Source organism: Rattus rattus, chromosome 4 (genome assembly GCF_011064425.1).
Source record: "Rattus rattus isolate New Zealand chromosome 4, Rrattus_CSIRO_v1, whole genome shotgun sequence".
Lineage (NCBI taxonomy): Eukaryota > Metazoa > Chordata > Mammalia > Rodentia > Muridae > Rattus > Rattus rattus.
The window spans coordinates 98,729,171-98,745,937 of NC_046157.1; the positions used below are offsets into that span (position 1 = coordinate 98,729,171).

General features: G+C 46.1%; 2 protein-coding genes and 1 pseudogene across 2 annotated transcripts; all 3 read left to right on the forward strand.

The window, feature by feature from the left end:
- The first annotated feature begins 789 nt into the window (after positions 1–789).
- On the forward strand, positions 790–1,568 carry LOC116898108 (annotated as a pseudogene).
- A 2,693-nt stretch (positions 1,569–4,261) lies between these two features.
- Positions 4,262–5,516, forward strand: LOC116898109 (KH homology domain-containing protein 1B-like). The gene is made up of 3 exons (XM_032899494.1): positions 4,262–4,361; positions 4,479–4,661; positions 5,110–5,516. The coding sequence occupies exons 1-3, from the start codon at positions 4,262–4,264 to the stop codon at positions 5,205–5,207; spliced, it is 381 nt and encodes a 126-aa protein (XP_032755385.1). The 3' UTR covers positions 5,208–5,516.
- Positions 5,517–10,384: 4,868 nt separating this feature from the next.
- Positions 10,385–13,990, forward strand: LOC116898455 (putative KHDC1-like protein). The gene is given in 4 exon segments (XM_032899715.1): positions 10,385–10,401; positions 12,093–12,214; positions 13,360–13,542; positions 13,854–13,990. Coding segments are annotated over 4 exon segments (459 nt in total).
- Positions 13,991–16,767: the final 2,777 nt, after the last annotated feature.

Consider the following 16,767-nt stretch of genomic DNA (forward strand, 5'->3'; position numbering starts at 1 on the left):
CCCTAATTGGGCTCGGGGTGGACTCCTCTGTCTCCTGTGTGAGATAAGTGTTGTCCCCAGAGCTCTGGTTTCTCAAATACACCTTTTGTTCATTACATCAAGACCAATTTCTCGTAAGTTCTTGGGGGTTGCGTCGTCTCAAGATTTGAGTGGGGGTCTTCCCCACCCCGCTGGTCTTTCAATAGCAGTGTGTGTTATGAACAGTCAGGACCCTTTTCAGGCTCCCCAGAAAGATGAGCTGAGGTGGATCTCAGGTGATCAGGTTCTGTCAGGATACCAGCCTCTTGCAGCTGTGATGTGGTGAACCTCACAGAATTCCTTACATGCACAGAGGGTAGCAGTCTCTGAGTTTAGAGAAAAAGAGTCTGAGTTTGGCAGATTAATAAGGGAACTGGAGAGGAGTTGGGTATGAATTTGTTTTTGTTTTCAGACAGGGCACCCCTATGCAATTTTGGTTGTCCTGAGGCTATGAGGACCAGGCTGGACTTGAACTCACAGAGGTCTGTCACCCTCTGCCCCCTGGGTGCTGGGATTAAAGTTGTGAGCCACCATACTTGGCCACTAAAGCAAGAATTTAAAAGTTTTGTTATCATTGCAACTTTACCTAGACACTGTTTCACACTGCTGGGAACTCCTGTGATCTTACAGAGTAGATCAAAACCACGTGGTCAAAAAGCCCGAGAACGATCCTGGCTGTAGTAGCAACTACAATTAGGGGACACCTGGCATCCAGACCGCAACCTACTTCCCAGCAGGGTGTCGCACTCCCCTGAAGACTGGGTAACTGTCATGGAGGACTCCCAGTCAGATATCAGCATCGAGCTCCCTCTGAGTCAGGAGACATTTTCAGGCTTATGGAAACTACTTCCTCCAGAAGATATTCTGTCCACCGCCTGTAGTGTCACCTAATTCCATGGAAGATCTGTTCCTGTCCCAGGATGTTGCAGAGTTGTTAGAAGACCCAGAGGAAGCCCAAGTGTCAGCTCCTGCAGCACAGGACCCTGGAACTGAGGCCACTGCACCAGTCACTCCGTGGCCCCTGTCATCTTGCGCCCGTACCAAGGCAACTATGGCTTCCGCCTGGGCTTCCTGCAGTCAGAGACAGCCAAGTCTGCTATGTGCACTCCCCTTCCCTCGATAAGCTATTCTGCCAGCTGGCGAAGACATGCCCTGTGCAGTTCTGGGTCAGCTTCACACCTCCAGCTGGTACCCGTGTCCATGGCATGGCCGTCTACAAGAAGTCACAATATACTACTAAGGTCGTGAGACGCTGCCCCCACCATGAGCGTTGCTCTGATGGTGATGGCCTGGCTCTTCCCCAGCATCTTATCCGGGTGGAAGGAAACCTGTATGCTGAGTATCTGGACGACAGGCACAGTGTGGGGGTACCGTATGAGCCACCTGAGGTCAGCCCCGACTATACCACCATCCACGACAAGTACATGTGTAATAGCTCCTGCATGGGCGGCATGAACCGCCGGCCCAACTTTACCATCATCACATTGGAAGACTCCAGTGGGAGGCTTCTGGGACCGGAAGTTTGAGGTTCATGTTTGTCCCGGTCCAGGGAGAGACCATCCGATGGAGGAAGAAAATTTCCGCAAAAAGGATGAACATTGCCCTGAGCTGCCCTCGGGGAGTGCTAAGAGAGCACTGCCCACCAGCACAAGCTCCCTTCCCCAACAAAGAAAAAACCACTTGATGGAGAACATTCCACCCTTAAGATCAGAGAAAGAACTGGAAGAGCTTGAAGGAGCTCGAGACCCCATATGTACAGCAATGCCAACCAACCAGAGTTTCCAGGGACTAAGCCACTACCCAAAGACTATACATGGACTGACCCTGGACTCTGACCTCGTAGGTTGCAATGAATATCCTAGTAAGAGCACCAGTGGAAGGGGGAAGCCCTGGTCCTGCTAAGACTGAACCCCAGTGAACTAGACTGTTGGGGAGAGGGCAGCAATGGGGGGGGGTGGGAGGAACACCCATAAGGAAGGGGGGAAGGGGGGATGTTTGCCCGGAAACCGGGAAAGGGAATAACACTCGAAATGTATATAAGAAATACTCAAGTTAATAAAAAAAAAAATTAAAAAAATTAAAAAAAAAAAAAAAAAAAAAGATCCACGGGCGTGAGCGCTTCCGAGACCTGAGTGAGGCCTTGGAATTAAAGGATGCCCTAGCAGCAGAGGAGTCAGGAGACAGCAGGGCTCACTCCCGCCTCCAACCTAGAACCTTCCAAACCTTGATCAAGAAGGAAAGCCCAACTGCTAGCTCCCATCACTTCATCCCTCTCCTTTTCTGTCCTCCGATAGCTACCTGAAGACAAAGAGGGGAGGCAGTCTACTTACCGCCATTAAAAAAAAAAAAAAAAAATCAAGGAAGTGGGGCATGACTCAGACTGATAGCCTTGCATCCTGTCCCCATCATCAACCTCTCCCTCTCCTTTCTTGCCATTTTATGACTTTATGGCTTGTTATGACGTGGGACAAAACAATGCTGGTCCCTTCCACTGCTTTTTTTTTTACCTTGTAGATAGGGCTCAGCCCCCTCTATGAGTGCTGGTTCCAGGCCCAGATTGGGGAATGGGTGGGTAAGTTGCCAGGTCTCTGCTGGCCCAGCTGAATTCTATCCAGCCACTTGTTGGACCCTGGCACGTAAAATGAAATTTCACCCTCCCCCACATACCCTCTAAGATTCTATCTTGGGCCCTCATAGGATCTGTATCCTCCAGGACCCATTTTTCCTTCCACTCTGCAAGGCTGGTCTGCATTTATCCATCCCCCACCCTGTCTCCCTCTTTTTTTAAAACCCTTTTTAATATATCAATTTCTTATTTTACAATAAAATTTTGTTATCAAAAAAAAAAAATCCTGAGAGCTCACTATGGATGCCTTGGATCAAAAAGGGAACTTTGACAGAAAAAGGAGAGCAAGAGAGAAAGAGAGAAAGAAAGGAAGGAAGGAAGGAAGGAAGGAAGAGAAAAAAGCTAAAGAAAGGCTAAAGAAATAAAACCATAAGAACTAACAGCTGTAGGCTGATAAGAAAACGTGGATCTTTTCCTCTTAAATGTAAATAACTCTTCAAAGACCGGTGTGGTGGTTCACACCTTTAATCCCAGCACAAGGGAGGCAGAAGCAGGTGGATCTCTGAGTTTGAAGCCTGCCTTGTCTACACAGTGAGGTCCAGGACAGCCAGGGCTATACGGGGAAATCCTGCCCCAATAAACAAACAAACAAAAAAAAAAACCAAACAAAACAAAATTTCCTGGAGAGCAGAATGGAGAGGCACACATCTAGAATCCTAGTTCTGAGGAGATTGAGACAGAAATGTGAAGAATTAAGTTCTAGTCTGTGCTATCTAAAGAGATCCAGACCAGCCTGAGCCACTGAGAACCCCACCTCCAGCTGATGAAACAAAGGAGCAAAGAAAAACCACAAGCCCCCCCCCGTGACATATTTATAGTGAGTCAAGATCATAAGAACTGTTCAAAATTAAATAGGGAGGACAACCTGAAACATCACGATCACAAGGGGGTCTGGGAAAGACTTTAGAACTAAGGGGTCTGGGTTCCAGACTGGCACCAAACCAAAAAAAACCCCACAAAAACAAACAAACAAAAAAAAAAAAAAAAGAAAAGAAACAAAACAAAACAAAAGCAAAAACCAACCAAACAAAAAAACATAGTTTCTTATTGCTAGGCGCCTCAGTAAGTTGACAATTACCTGTAGTCAGGAAGGAAGCAGGCAAACCTGAGTATAATCTGGTTACTTAGTGAAACCTTAATTAAAGCAAAAGGAACAAACAAGCCAGCAATCAAACAAAAACCCCAAATCACATGAATTTCCGAAATTGCCAAGTGGCACCTGAGGCAACTGTATCCTGCCTCCCTGAGGCACTGAAATGACACAATGAAGCCAGTTTTCCTTTGGGTGCACTCCTGTGGTCCCTAGCTCCCTGTCAGTTCCTGTCAAGGAGGAGGAGCGTGTTGGGTGTGGTGGCACACACGTTTAATCTCAGCACCTGGAGGGATCAAGGCATCCTGGGCTACTTAGAGAGTTTCTGGTCAGCCTGGGTTACAAGGAGATCCTGTCTTAAGGGAGAGAAAAAGGTGAGAGACTAATCCTGGGCCTTCCTATTCCAACTCACCCATCCCTCACCATATATATATATATATATATGACTGGAACTGCCTTTGCACCAAGCCACCAGCTGCCTGGAATTGCTCTGTTGTAAAGTCAGGAGGAGCCTACATGAGACAGGAATGAGCGACCCACACGGGAAGGCATGGTGGAATATACCCTACTACTTTTACAGCCCACTAATGTTTTACATGGAAGAGGACCTGGAGGAATACATATTTGGTAAGTGGCTATCACCTTCATCTTACTATCCTTCCATCACCTGTCTACCTTAGGCTCCAACCTTCAAGGCCACCTGTGCTGGTGTTTCACATGTGCTATTACCTCTTCTGTGAATAGGCCCCGAGGATGAATACCTTCGCCGCATGGAGGTCCACAGCAACACCCTCATTCAGCTGGAAAGGGGATTCACAGCCTCAGGCCAAACGCGGGTCTCCGTAGTGGGACCGTTTCAGGCAAGGCTGTGGGTGATGAACATGATCAGAAAAGTGGGGAGTCAGAACACTTTCGATCAGACCACAGGTAGGCATCCTTGACAGGATTGTGGTGGAGGCCTTGGTGCCTCTTTGTTTTAAGATTTATTTATGTGGGAGTCCTCTAGCTGCATGTACTGCTGCCCACCAGAAGAGGGCGTCTGATCTCATGAGCCAAGAGGTTGCTGGGAATTGAAGTTCAGACTTCGGGAAGAGGTCCAGGGCTTTGATGCCTCTTTAGGAATAGCCTGTATAGCACGGTACATCCTGAAGGGCCTCTCAGTTATCTGGTAAACCAGATTTTACCCGGAGAGCAGGAAAGACAGAGAGAGCAAAAACTCATACAGGTTTATGGGATGAAGTCAGTGAGGTAGTGGGAAGGTATGAATGGATGGATTACTCGGAGTGGGGTATATGGGGGAGGGACCTGAGGTGGGTGACTTCTTCCCCTTCAATATCCTCCAGAAAGTCTTGTTCCCTTTACAATCCCTTTTCAGGCAAGATAATGCTACTACGGATCCGGAGTCAGCCTCTGTCGGAGCAAGACCTGAAATTTGATCCAGAATCAGGGAGCAGTCTTTGGTTTCCAGATTGAGGGGTGGGACTTCTATGGAAGCTACTCATCACTTGAGGTTTCCTGTGGTAGTAGTTTGGTGGTTTAGGGGTTCTGTTAGAATTCTTTGTGTTCACAATTTCACAGATCTCCTTCGGTAACTGTTTTGGGGGAAGCAGCAGGTTGGGGAGGGGGAGAGGTTCTTCATCAGCCTTTGAAAAGCACAGAAAAAAATGGTTAAGGAAGTTTGAATTGAAGAACCATACCAGCACTCTCAAGCAGTGTGAGGTGTAAAATTACACACTTCTAGGTGTAAGATTCTGGCAAAGATCTCTAATAAAACATGTTGCAAATGCCTTTGACCTGGGTCTCTTTTGTCTTCACTAATCCAACCTAGTAATGGAATTTCCATGCAAGGCAGTCAGTCTCCAAGGTCTGGGCAGGTTACATAGTCTCTTAAGAGCTACAATCTGGGAGGTGGGAGTGGAAACAAGATATGAACTGCTTCTCTCACATCAAAAGCTGCTTAGGCTGGGTTACACCGGTACTGTCTGGTGAAGCAAGTTGTATTTAAAAACACAGGCAGTACTGGCTAGAGTGCTGCCCCTCCCCCAGTCCTTCCAGCCACTTAAGGGTTTAAGAGAACAGCTCCTCATTCCTTTCGAGGTTTCTTATTGGGAAGGGTTAGGGTTGAATAGAATATAGCCATAGAGATACAGAATTGGCTGTTAGCACCTGGGCAGAAGAGTGGAGGACTCAGGGCTCAAGGCTGCCTGTGGACATGGAGTCATCACCTGTGTTTGGGAGGTTAGCAAGGCAAAGGGGTGGTGGGTGTACATCATGGGCCTACAAGTTTAGCATAAGCTGAAAAATCATGGTTTATAGGATGCAGTAGGCTCAGGAAACAAACTTATTCTTGTAAGGTATGGAGACCTAAGGACAATGAATGACATGCGGGTCCTGTTTTGGTCTCTTGGCTGCTCTCTGAGTGAAAACATTGTTTCTGCCAAGAATGTCTCAGGAGACTTAAGGTTATCCACCTGCCAATGAGAGGAGAGAGAAGTGGATGCAGACATGTTTGAAGTGGGCAGGGAGGCCACCTGGCTGAGCCTGACCTTGAGTCTCTGGCACTGTCCCCTGAAACCTGACGTCGGGGGAGGGCTTAACTGTTTTCTGGGATCCACGAGTAAGTTGACTGTCAAGAGTACTGGAATTACGGGGGTTGGGGATTTAGCTCAGTGGTAGAGGGCTTGCCTAGCAAGCGCAAGGCCCTGGGTTCGGTCCCCAGCTCCAAAAAAAGAACCAAAAAAAAAAAAAAAAATACTGGAACTTCTTAAACATATTCTCTTCAGAGGGTTCTTCAGTCACTTGTCTTATCAGGACACCATTTCTCTAGTCTAGGAGAGGGGACACTGTCCTGAGCAGAGTATGACCACAGGGGAGTATCCTGATGATACTTAGTGATGATTGACTTAGACTGGTCTGAAGCTACCAACATAGGAACTTGGTCAGTAATTAAAGAATTTGACTAGTTTCAGAATAGAAACTGAACATGACCCATTCCATTTTTTTGTTTTCTGGTTTCTTTCTGTCTTTGAAATGTTAAGACAATGATCTATTTATTTTTATTTTACTTCTGTTGGTGGCTTGCCTGCATATATACCTATGTGGGGATGTCAGATTCCCCGGAACTGGACTTAGACAGTTGTGAGCTACTATATGGGTGTTAGCAATTAAACCTGGATCCTCTGGAAGAGAAGCCAGTGGTCCTAATGGCTGAGCCATCTCTACAGTTCCCCAACTCTTTTTTTTTTTTTTTTTTGAGACAGGGTCTCACTATGAAGCAGGGCCTATCCATGAACTCAGTATGTAGTCTAGATATCAGCCTGCCTCTGTCTCTCAAGTGCTGGAATTAAAGGCATGTATCACCACACATAAATGAGCCTAGTAAGAACAGTGTTTGTAGGGTGGGTCTGGTCTACTCTTCTAGACTCAGTTGGGAATGAGCATGGTTTTGACCAATCTGATGGCATACCATGATATCAATACTTCAGGAATCATGCATTTGACCTGCATCAGTTTAATGAGGTGTTGGAAAAAATACATGTTTTCTGTATTTGGGAGACGGGCTTCCTGTCTCCTTCCTGTGTCCCCTTGTAATTAGTGAAACGAGTTGATCCTCTGACCACCATCTTGTGGACACTAAGGAGATCCTGTGCACACTGAGCAGTGTGCCCATGAAAGGGTCTGCTGGACCGAGGGTGACAGAGCCTGACAGCTTGATGACAAAGTCAAGGAGTTGGTCCTTTCTCCAAGTCAAGATAGGACAGGCCATCGTGTTGCCCTGCCCATGGCTGTTGCAGTCTGTATTTCTTTCTTTTCAGCCGGTTTCTTCCACCAGATACCAATGGATCTGCACGGGGCCCTTATCATAAGTGCTTTGAGGAAGTGCTAATAGGTTGCATATGCTGCATGGAACTGTGCTGTCAATAACCACAAAGTCTTTCTTCTGCTCCTTCTGCTTCTCATCTTCACCCTTTCTTGGACTGGGTAGGATCTCACTGCATTATCTAGGCTGGACTTGGGCTTAAACTCATGAGTTTCCTGCCTCAGTTTCCCAAGTGCTTGTTTTACTCGTAGAAGGCACATCTCCTGGTCAGACTATATTCTTATCCCAGTGACGAGGATGACGACACCCTACCTGAGAACAGGATGTGTGGTGTCATGTGATAAGCAGAAGAAAGGATGGATGCCTTTTTATACATGAACCCTAAAATGAAGCTTGAGAAACTTAACTTTTCCAACTGTAGCATCTGTTGAAGTTATTCTGAGCTGAGGGCAGGATGCTGAGGCCTGCTGTGGTCGTGGGGCTGCTTACGGAGTAGAACCTCCTAGGGTTGCAGATACATCTCCTCATGTGCTTCATTCCCTACTTGGAACAATGCAAGGACTCCGAGGACAAATTCAGTTCTGTGAGTGACTTAGCTTTCAGAATCAGTCTCCCCTGGTCCGAAAGGCTTCTGAACTTAGGGGTGGGAAGGAGATAGAAACTCAAGAAAGGGTGCAGGGGAAACGTCTTCCTCTGCTCAGTGAGAGCTACAGTTCTGATGGTTCCAAGGAACAGGGCATGATGGTGGGGGAATCTGCCTGCAATCCCAGCACTCTTAAAGCTGAGGCAGGAGGATCTCTTTCTGTCTGTCTCTGTCTCTGTCCGTCTCTGCCTCTCTCTCTCTCTCTCTCTCTCTCTCTCTCTCTCTCTCTCTCTCTCTCTCTTTCTCTCTCTCTCTCCTCACCTCCTTTTGATATAGAGTTTCTATGTGTAGCCCTGGCTGTACTTTAACTCTCTATGTAGACCAGGCTATCCCCGAACTTGAGATCTTCCTACCTCTGCCGTCTAAATGCCAGGATTAAAGGCATGAGCCCAAACAGGGTCTTGATTTCTTTTTTGCTGTTGGTTTGTTTGTTTCTGGAGACAGGATTTCTTCCTTTAGTAACCTGGTTGTCCTGGAGCTTGCTCTGTGGACCAGACTGGTTTCAAACTCAGAGATCCACCTGCCTCTGCCTCCTAAGAGATGGGATTAAAAGTGAGCAAGATCCACCTAGGCCTGGATCTTGATTTCTTGACCAGCCTCCCAACCATAGCCAAACTTTGTCTCAACAAACCCCAAATAGCTTGTGTTGTTCTGCGTGCTTGGAACAGCAGAATAAGGGAAGTTGAGCCCAAAGGATCAACTAAAACCTGAGATCAACATAGGTACAGACCCTGTGTCAAAGCAGCCCCCTAGTACTGAAGCAAGCTTTCCAAATCAACACTAATAATAATACATCTAGGGAAGGCAACCTAGAGTTTGTCTCTTTGGAGATCCTATAAACCTAAGGGAATGCTCCATGGTGGGTATAGAAAACTGCTTGACCTCTGTTATGTCAAGATCTTTATTTTATTACTTAAGGCTCCATCTACGACATTATTGGACAGTCAGGACAGTTTTTGGGAGTGGGCTAAAAGGAAAGCCAACAAACTTACAGAATAGATTTGGGGACATGATTTTTGAAATGATTTTGTTTTTGAAATGTCTGCTCTTGTCCTTGAGTTTTGTTCAAAGAACCATTTGTTTCTCTAGTAATGAGCAGAATGGTATTTGACCACGGCATGGTGTTCAGTGAGCAACGCATCCCCTGGCAGATGATTTGATAGCTCGGTATGCATCGAAACGCTTGAAAGCCACCAACAGTAGGTGGCAGCAGGAGGTGTTCTGGTGACTAACCACAGTAGCATGCACTGAATACTGCAAAAATAAAATAAAATTAAACTAAATTAAAGGAGAGGAGATCCACTCGCCTCTGCTCCTAATACTTGAGTCAAAGACATGCTCCATCTACCTGGCCTGTCGAAGATGATTTTTTTACAAATGATTTTCAAGACAGGGCTTATCTATGTAGCCCTGGCTGTCCTAGAACTCAGTCTGTAGACTTTAAGCCTGGCCTTGAGATCCACCTTCCTCTGCCTCTAGAGTGCTGGGATTGCAGGCATATGCTACCACTGCCCAGGGAAGATGAGCATTTAAAAAATGATTCATATTTCTTATGTGTGGGCTAAAGAACAATTCTCTAGAGTTGTATTCAATGTTAAAGAGTCAAGTCTTTTGACGGTGAGGGTCACTCTCAGCATGAGAGATCCAACTGAAACCCATGAAAGGAAGGGCATTATTGACATTTCTAGCTTTTTTTTTTTCTTTTTTTTTAAGGAGCTGGGGACTGAACCCACTGAGCTAAATCCCCAACCCCATTTCTAGCTTCTTAGAGAGTTCCCAACTCTGAGATTAGAGGGCCTCTGCAGGTAGAGCGGAAGGGCCTCAGAGTTCAGTGCAGGCACTAGATCAGCTATCAGTGAATAATTTAAGAAATTAATTCTATCGCGCCCCACCCTATCTTGGGACTGTTGCATGCTAACGGTGTAGGAGTTTTTTGGATAGGACATAAGGTGTGACTGCTCCCTCCTCAGGGACGGCCTCTGTGTTCCTATACCGAGTGCTGAACTTGTATGTCTCTGGTCCAAAAAAGACTTATTAGTGGGGGGTGGGGGTAGGGAGGTGGGGTGTGGAAGTGGGAGTGTGTAGGGGGGTTGGGGAGTGGGTTGGGGGTGGTAGGGTGGGTTGGGGGGGTGGTGATGGTGTGGGGGAGTAGAGGCAGTGTGTGTCGGTGGCGGGGAAGGGGTTGGAATGAAGTATGAACAATGGTAACAAAATTCCCAAAGAGTTTGTAGTGCTTAAGCAAAACCTTGGAGGACAGGTGGCTTACTTTTTTATACTGAACACAAAAATGTTGCTTGAAAGGCTGAAGGAAGCACACCTTTAATCCTAGCCCTCAGGAGGGCAGGAAGATCTCTGTGAGTCCTAGGACAGGCATAGCTACCTAAAGATAATCTGTCTCCAAATAAGATAAAGCAAACGGAAAAAGAAAATACAAACAAACCAAAGGGATTAAAGCTAAGGAGCAAAGAAACGATCCTGGTTAAGGTGGTTACCTAAATTGTATCTGGTAAATCTACACACTAAAAAAAATAAGTAACTTGGGGCTGGAGAGTGGATCAGTGTTTAAGAGCACTGGCTACTCTTCCAAAGGACCCGGGTTCAATTCCCAGCACATACATGGCTGCTCACAACTGCCTGTAGCTCCAGTTCCAGGGGATCTGACACCTTCATACAGACAGAATGCATGAGAAACACCAATATACATAAAATTAAAGTTAAAAAAGAGAAGAGAAGAAGAAAGAGAACAGTAATTGCCAGAGGTGACCAAGTATCAGAAATGGTACACCATAAGCAGTCATCTTCAAAACGTTATTTCAAATATCCCTGTACCCAGGCACTGAAATTACTTAGACCATTCAGATTCTGAGACCTGCATTGCAGCCTGGACAAGAATGTTGATTTCCTAATGGTTGGTGTGAAACTTCATTGAAGGAGAAAAATACCTTTTTGGGGAACTCTCCAGGATGGCCTTGGATTCAGAGAGGCCTGCCTGCCTCTTTCTCCAGAAGGCTAGGATTAAAGGTGTAACATCACTGACTTTATTTCCTTCATTTTTCAGATTAGGACATGATGACATTTAACCCTTTCCCTTCTCTCCAAAACCTCTTATAACCCGTCCCTTATCTTTTTTGAATTCATGGCCTTTTGTCCTTAACTGTCCTTAAATAAAGAAATTATATTACATATATACATATAGTATATATATAGTAGATATAAGTATTACACACATATATATGTATACACACACACACACACACATGTATATTCCCAAAATAGGAATGTCTGTTTTTCCACTCTAACACGAAAAGCCCTAAAATGTGAAATTATCAAATAAAAAACAAATGCCACCCCCCTGTTGGAGCTAGGGATGCAGACTAGACATACAATCACTGATCTCATACAAAGGCAGTAAGGGTGCTGGCTTGGTGGCACAGGCCTTTAATCCCAGCACTAGGGAGGCAGATGAGGGTAGATTTCTTGCCTGTTTTACATAGGAAGTTCTAGGACAGCCAGAGCTATGTAGAGAGGCTCTAATCTAAAACAAACCCAAAACAACAATAAACAAGCAAACAGAGGTAGGACCAACCCAGGACCCTGCTGCTCCTGTCAATTTATTATCCCTGGTCTACTCTTTTAGACCATGCTCAGTAGAGTTCCTCAAGGATCTTTGATGATTACGTAGGAGAAAGCTTGAATTTCTGGACACTAAAGATTATCTTGCATGACTAAGCCACGAGCTGATTGGTTGGATTAACTGGAGAAACTTCAGGCGTGGGTCCTTGGCTCTAGGGTGGATCAAGGACTGGGTTTTGGGAGTGGGTATATATAATCCAGGGCCTGAGCCCTCCTTCATATCATTCTGCAGTCAGTTGCCTGGACTTGCCTTGTGTTGAAGTCGGGGAATATCTGAGCTGGAAATGGATGCTGCCAACGAGAATAGCTGGTGGATGATCCCTGAAAACTTTGAGTCTCCATTCGTGTTCTTCATAGATGAGGACCAGGAGCAGCACATATTTGGTAGGTGACTTTTGCCTACACCTTGTTTCTCTCATGATTTCCATCCTTTCCCTTTTCCCCAAATGTCTGTCCTAGGTTCTCAGCTGTTGTGTGACATTATTTCCGGGGAGGTGTGAGCAAATGGATACTCACCCCAAATGGAGACTCAGCCCCCCAACCCCTAAAATCTACCAACCAAAAAAAAAGGTGGGGGGAACAAACAAAGACAGAGCAGTAAGGAAATTATAAACCCTCAGTAGGAATGTGTGGACCAATGAGGTCTTTTGGGTGTACCCATAGCAACAGAAGAGACAGCTGCATCCTTAGTCCACTGCAGGTCTCTAAAGCTGGAGACTTGGAGCTTACTGTCCAAGCCTGCACACAGCTCAGCGGGTTGGAGGGTGTTCTTGCCCAGTGGCTTGGTTGGTCTGAACCTCTTCAGGCAACTCAGTTCATCGTTGCTTTTCTGGGACCCCGGGGACTGGGTTTCTTAGCAGCTCAGTCTGAGCGTGATTTCTGACAGTCTTTACTGCTCACATATGTTTCTGTTTTGTCTTGCTTTTTTGAGACACTGTGGACTCTTTCTCTGGATAGCCCTGGCTGTCCTGGCACTGGCTCTGTAAACTCAGATCTTCCTGTCTCTGCCTCCTGTGTGCTGGCATTAAAGGCCCACGCCACCATTACCCAGTTTGCTTGCATAATCTTGGGGGAGGTGAGAGTAGTGAATGCAGTCAGTTTTGAGGGATTTCCAGAAGTCCGTTTGCTTCTGTCCTAAGGGGATTTCATGCAGGATGGAATGTTTAACTGCCCCTGTTCTAGAACATTTATTTTTGTTTTTTGCTTTTGTTTGTTTGGTTTGATTGAGGAGTTGTCTCTCTGTGTAGCCCTGGCTGGTCTGGTACTATCTACGTAGAGCAGGCTGACCTTGAAGTTAAAAGGATCTGCCTGCCTCTGCCCTTTGAGTGCTAGGATTAAAAGAGGGCACCACAGTGAGTGGTCCAGCCTATATTATGTCTTAATATCCTGTGTCTTGAAGGCTTCACTCCAAACAGAAGCTTTTAGTCTTAGAGGTAACTGCTACACAGTACCACCCTCATCGCCGATCCCTGTCCATACAGCAAATACTGGTGGCTTATATATCCTGCTGTCATTTGTTCTGTGCACAGGCCATGGTGACGAATACCTCAGATGCATTGAGGAACACAGCAACACCTTCATTCAACTGGAGAGATGGTTCACACCTTCAGGCCAGACTCGAGTCACAATGGTGGGACCATTCAGAGCAAAGCATTGGTTGGTGGATATGATTTGGAACCTGTGTAACCAGGAAGCTTGCCACAGGGCCCGAGGTAGGTGCTCTTGGCTGAAATGGGGTGGAAGGGGGATAATTAGCTGTCCTGTCATAGTTTTCTGCCATCGTAAATGGTCACTGAGCCTCCCAAGAGTGTCATTGTCCAAATTTTTCCTCCTCGAAATCCATTCAAAGGGAAACAGGTTTAAGCCTTTTTTTATTGCGCGAAGCACTTAAGCACTTGGGCAGTATGAGCAAGTAACCTAGCAAAACATGGGCTTGGCTGATGTCTCCCACTACCCTCTTTCCAAGGGAGTCTTGGTCCCATGTCTTGAGACTCCATTTACCACTGGTTTGTTTCTTCCCCAGGCCAAGAGATGTTGGATCTTGTCCGGGAGCAGCCTCTGACCAGAGCTCACTTGGATGCCTCCCTCACACTGCAGGCACGTGACTGGTGACTGGGGCCTGTTCTTCATATCAAGGATTTAGTCACCACCTGGGACTGATCTACCCTGGGAAACAAGGATGTGACAGTTTTGACCAGCCTTTAAGATAAACTAAAGGGACCTGGCATGGTGCACTATCCTGAGGGAAGACTCAGGTGCAAGTATCTGAGGGACATCTCCCAAGCATAAGGCTTTTCTGTAATGGCAAATGTGCAATAAAACAATGCCTTGCATGTGTTAATCTCTCCTTGTCTCTCCTGTCCAATCCAGTATCTCTTTGCAAGTTGTGTCCCTAGGTCTGGGCAGACTACACTGTCTCCCAGGAACCTAGCCCAATGGGAAAGGGCCAGAAACAAGATACAAACGGCTTGCCTTATTTTCATATGCTGAAAACACAGGTTCTGCAGACCAACCTTCTCAGAAGGCTTGAGAGTCTCTTATCTTGAAAAGAAGAGTAGGAAAGAGTTGAGCGTGGAGTCTAGATGGAGATGTATGCTTGCTTGGAAGTAGGCAGGGGTGGTCAGCACACTGAGCTGGGCTTAAAAAAAGAAAAGAAGAAAAGAAAAAGAAAAATGGAGCAGCCTCTGTTATTCCTGACTTCAACCATTTTGGGGGTGGACCCGGAAAGTGGTTTTGGGGATCCAGGAATAAATTAGTGATGAGGGTTTCCTAATTCCGTTCAGAATAGCACTATGCCTACAGTGATCTCTACCCAACATTCTAGCACTTTCTTCTATCAGTCTTACGCCTATTGTCCCCAGCAGTTTACGACTCCACTTCGTCAAGCTGGGAGAGAGGCTTCATGTGTGGGACCAGAATGAAATGGGAGAAATTTCAGAAAATGATTGAACTTGGTGCATCCTTTCGAGCTAGTCACGTTGGTTTTTAAAACACTGCCAACTGCTGACCAGAGACTAGATCAGTTTCACAGTAGAAAGACACTTGGCAGTCTGACTGCAAGAAGAGAGCAACCTGTCTACTCTCAAAGAGGAATATCATTTATTTTTTATTTTGGTAATTCTTCCTTTTAGCGGATTCATGATTAAATTAGTGACACAATTTTCCTAATTCTGTTCAGAATAAGAAGAGGGACAACAGCTGGCTATTTAGGAGTGCGTGCGTGCGTGCGTGCGTGCGTGCGTGCGTGCGTGTGCGTGCGTGCGTGCGCGCGCTCGCGCACGTGCGCAAGCATGTGTAAGAACAGTTAATGAAAAAAGAGGCCATATATTTGAAAGAGATCATGGACGGCTTTATGAGAGGGTTTGGGGAGATGGAAGGGATAAAACAATATGTATATATTATCATCTTAAAAAGTAAAAGAAATGGAACCCGGCATAGTAGTGTACCTTTAACCCTAACACTGGGGAGGCAGAGGCAGGCTGATCTCTAAGTTTGAAGCCGGCCTGGAAAGTTCCCAACAAGCCAGGGCTACACACAAGGCAAGTTAAAGGGATCCGCCTGCCTCTGCCCCGTGAATGCTACGATTAAAGGAGGGGTCTGCAATGACTAATACAACCTATTTTATCTATTTCTTAGCATTCTATGTCTTTAGAGCTTGACTCAAAACAGAAGCTCCCTCCCCACCTCCCAGCCCTCCCTCCTCCCACAAAAAAAAAAAAATAAATAAAAAATAAAAGAAGCATTAAAGTTGTTTCCCCCCCCCCCTGGTGAAGTTTCACACCAACCATTGGCAAATCAACTTTCCTTGGGGCTGCAAGGCAGGTCTCTAATTTCTAGTCTGAATTGTTTGTGCCATGTCAGTGTGTTATGTTTGTTAGTCCCTGAGGGCAGGGCAGAGATGGCCTGGTAATACTGCATCTTTTTCTGATGCTTGGACATCTCTGGCAAGATACCGAATTCTCGGTGAATAGGTTTTATGATCTCCAAAAGAGCAACGAGTATAGAAACTACCTCGGGCAGTTTTATTTTTTTCTTCCTCTTATACTTTTCTTGTAATGAGACAGGAACTGTATGTAGCCCTGGCCGACCTGGAAATCTCAGGGGTCTGCCTGCCTCTCCCTTCTGAGTGCTGGAATTAAAGGCAGGCAGCCCTGCCCCAGCGGCCCTCTTACTGCCTTTCTCAAGATCAGTGTTTGTGGCTGGGTCTTCCCTACATCCCTAAGTCTGTTGATTGAGGCCTCAGCCCATCAGACGGCGTACTGCGCTGAGAATTTACTGCTGGTTTCATTAGGTACCAGGAAGCGTTTTTATTCATTTGGGAAGAGAGGGTCGTATCTCCTCCCTGTGTTAGAATTAAAGATGTTATGCCAGTTCACCGGCAGTTGTCACGTGGACCGTAAGAGGAGGCTCCGACCGTATCCACGTGGCAGGGGACAGGAGAGGCCGGAAGAACTCGGGAGCGTGGTGATGGAGTGGCTCGGAGGACACCTTGCCTTTATCTCTAGCTTTGTGAGACAGGCTTAGAAGTTCCTAAGTTTGATTGCTGCTTTTCATTTTCTGAGACAGGGATTTGTTTGCGTGGCTCTGGCTGTCCTGGAACTCACTCAGTTGACCAGGCTGGCCTCTAACTCAGAGACCCTCCTTCCTCTGCCTCCTAAGGGCCAGGATTAAGAAGTGTGCATCGTCTCCCTTGGCTTCACTAGTATTTTCTTAAACACGGTATCCCTGTTCTTTCAGCGAAGGTGTTAGTATATTTTATGTCAAATGGTCCGTTACTTTGGTAATATATGAACAGGGGATGTATTGGGATAATATTGGGCAGTTTTTTTGGGTTTTTTGTTTGTTTTTCGAAATAGTATATACATTTTTACTAGGAGCTTATGATAGGGTTCCAGTTTGCTTTAATAAAGACCATGACCAAAAGCAAAACACATATA

What these genes read in the sequence shown, in the direction of transcription:
- LOC116898109 (XM_032899494.1), top strand. Translation starts at nt 4,262, where the DNA reads ATGAGCGACCCACACGGGAAGGCATGGTGGAATATACCCTACTACTTT. An exon ending in CCTGGAGGAATACATATTTG is followed by an intron (nt 4,362 to 4,478) that starts GTAAGTGGCTAT and finishes TTCTGTGAATAG; the next exon opens with GCCCCGAGGATGAATACCTT. An exon ending in CACTTTCGATCAGACCACAG is followed by an intron (nt 4,662 to 5,109) that starts GTAGGCATCCTT and finishes ATCCCTTTTCAG; the next exon opens with GCAAGATAATGCTACTACGG.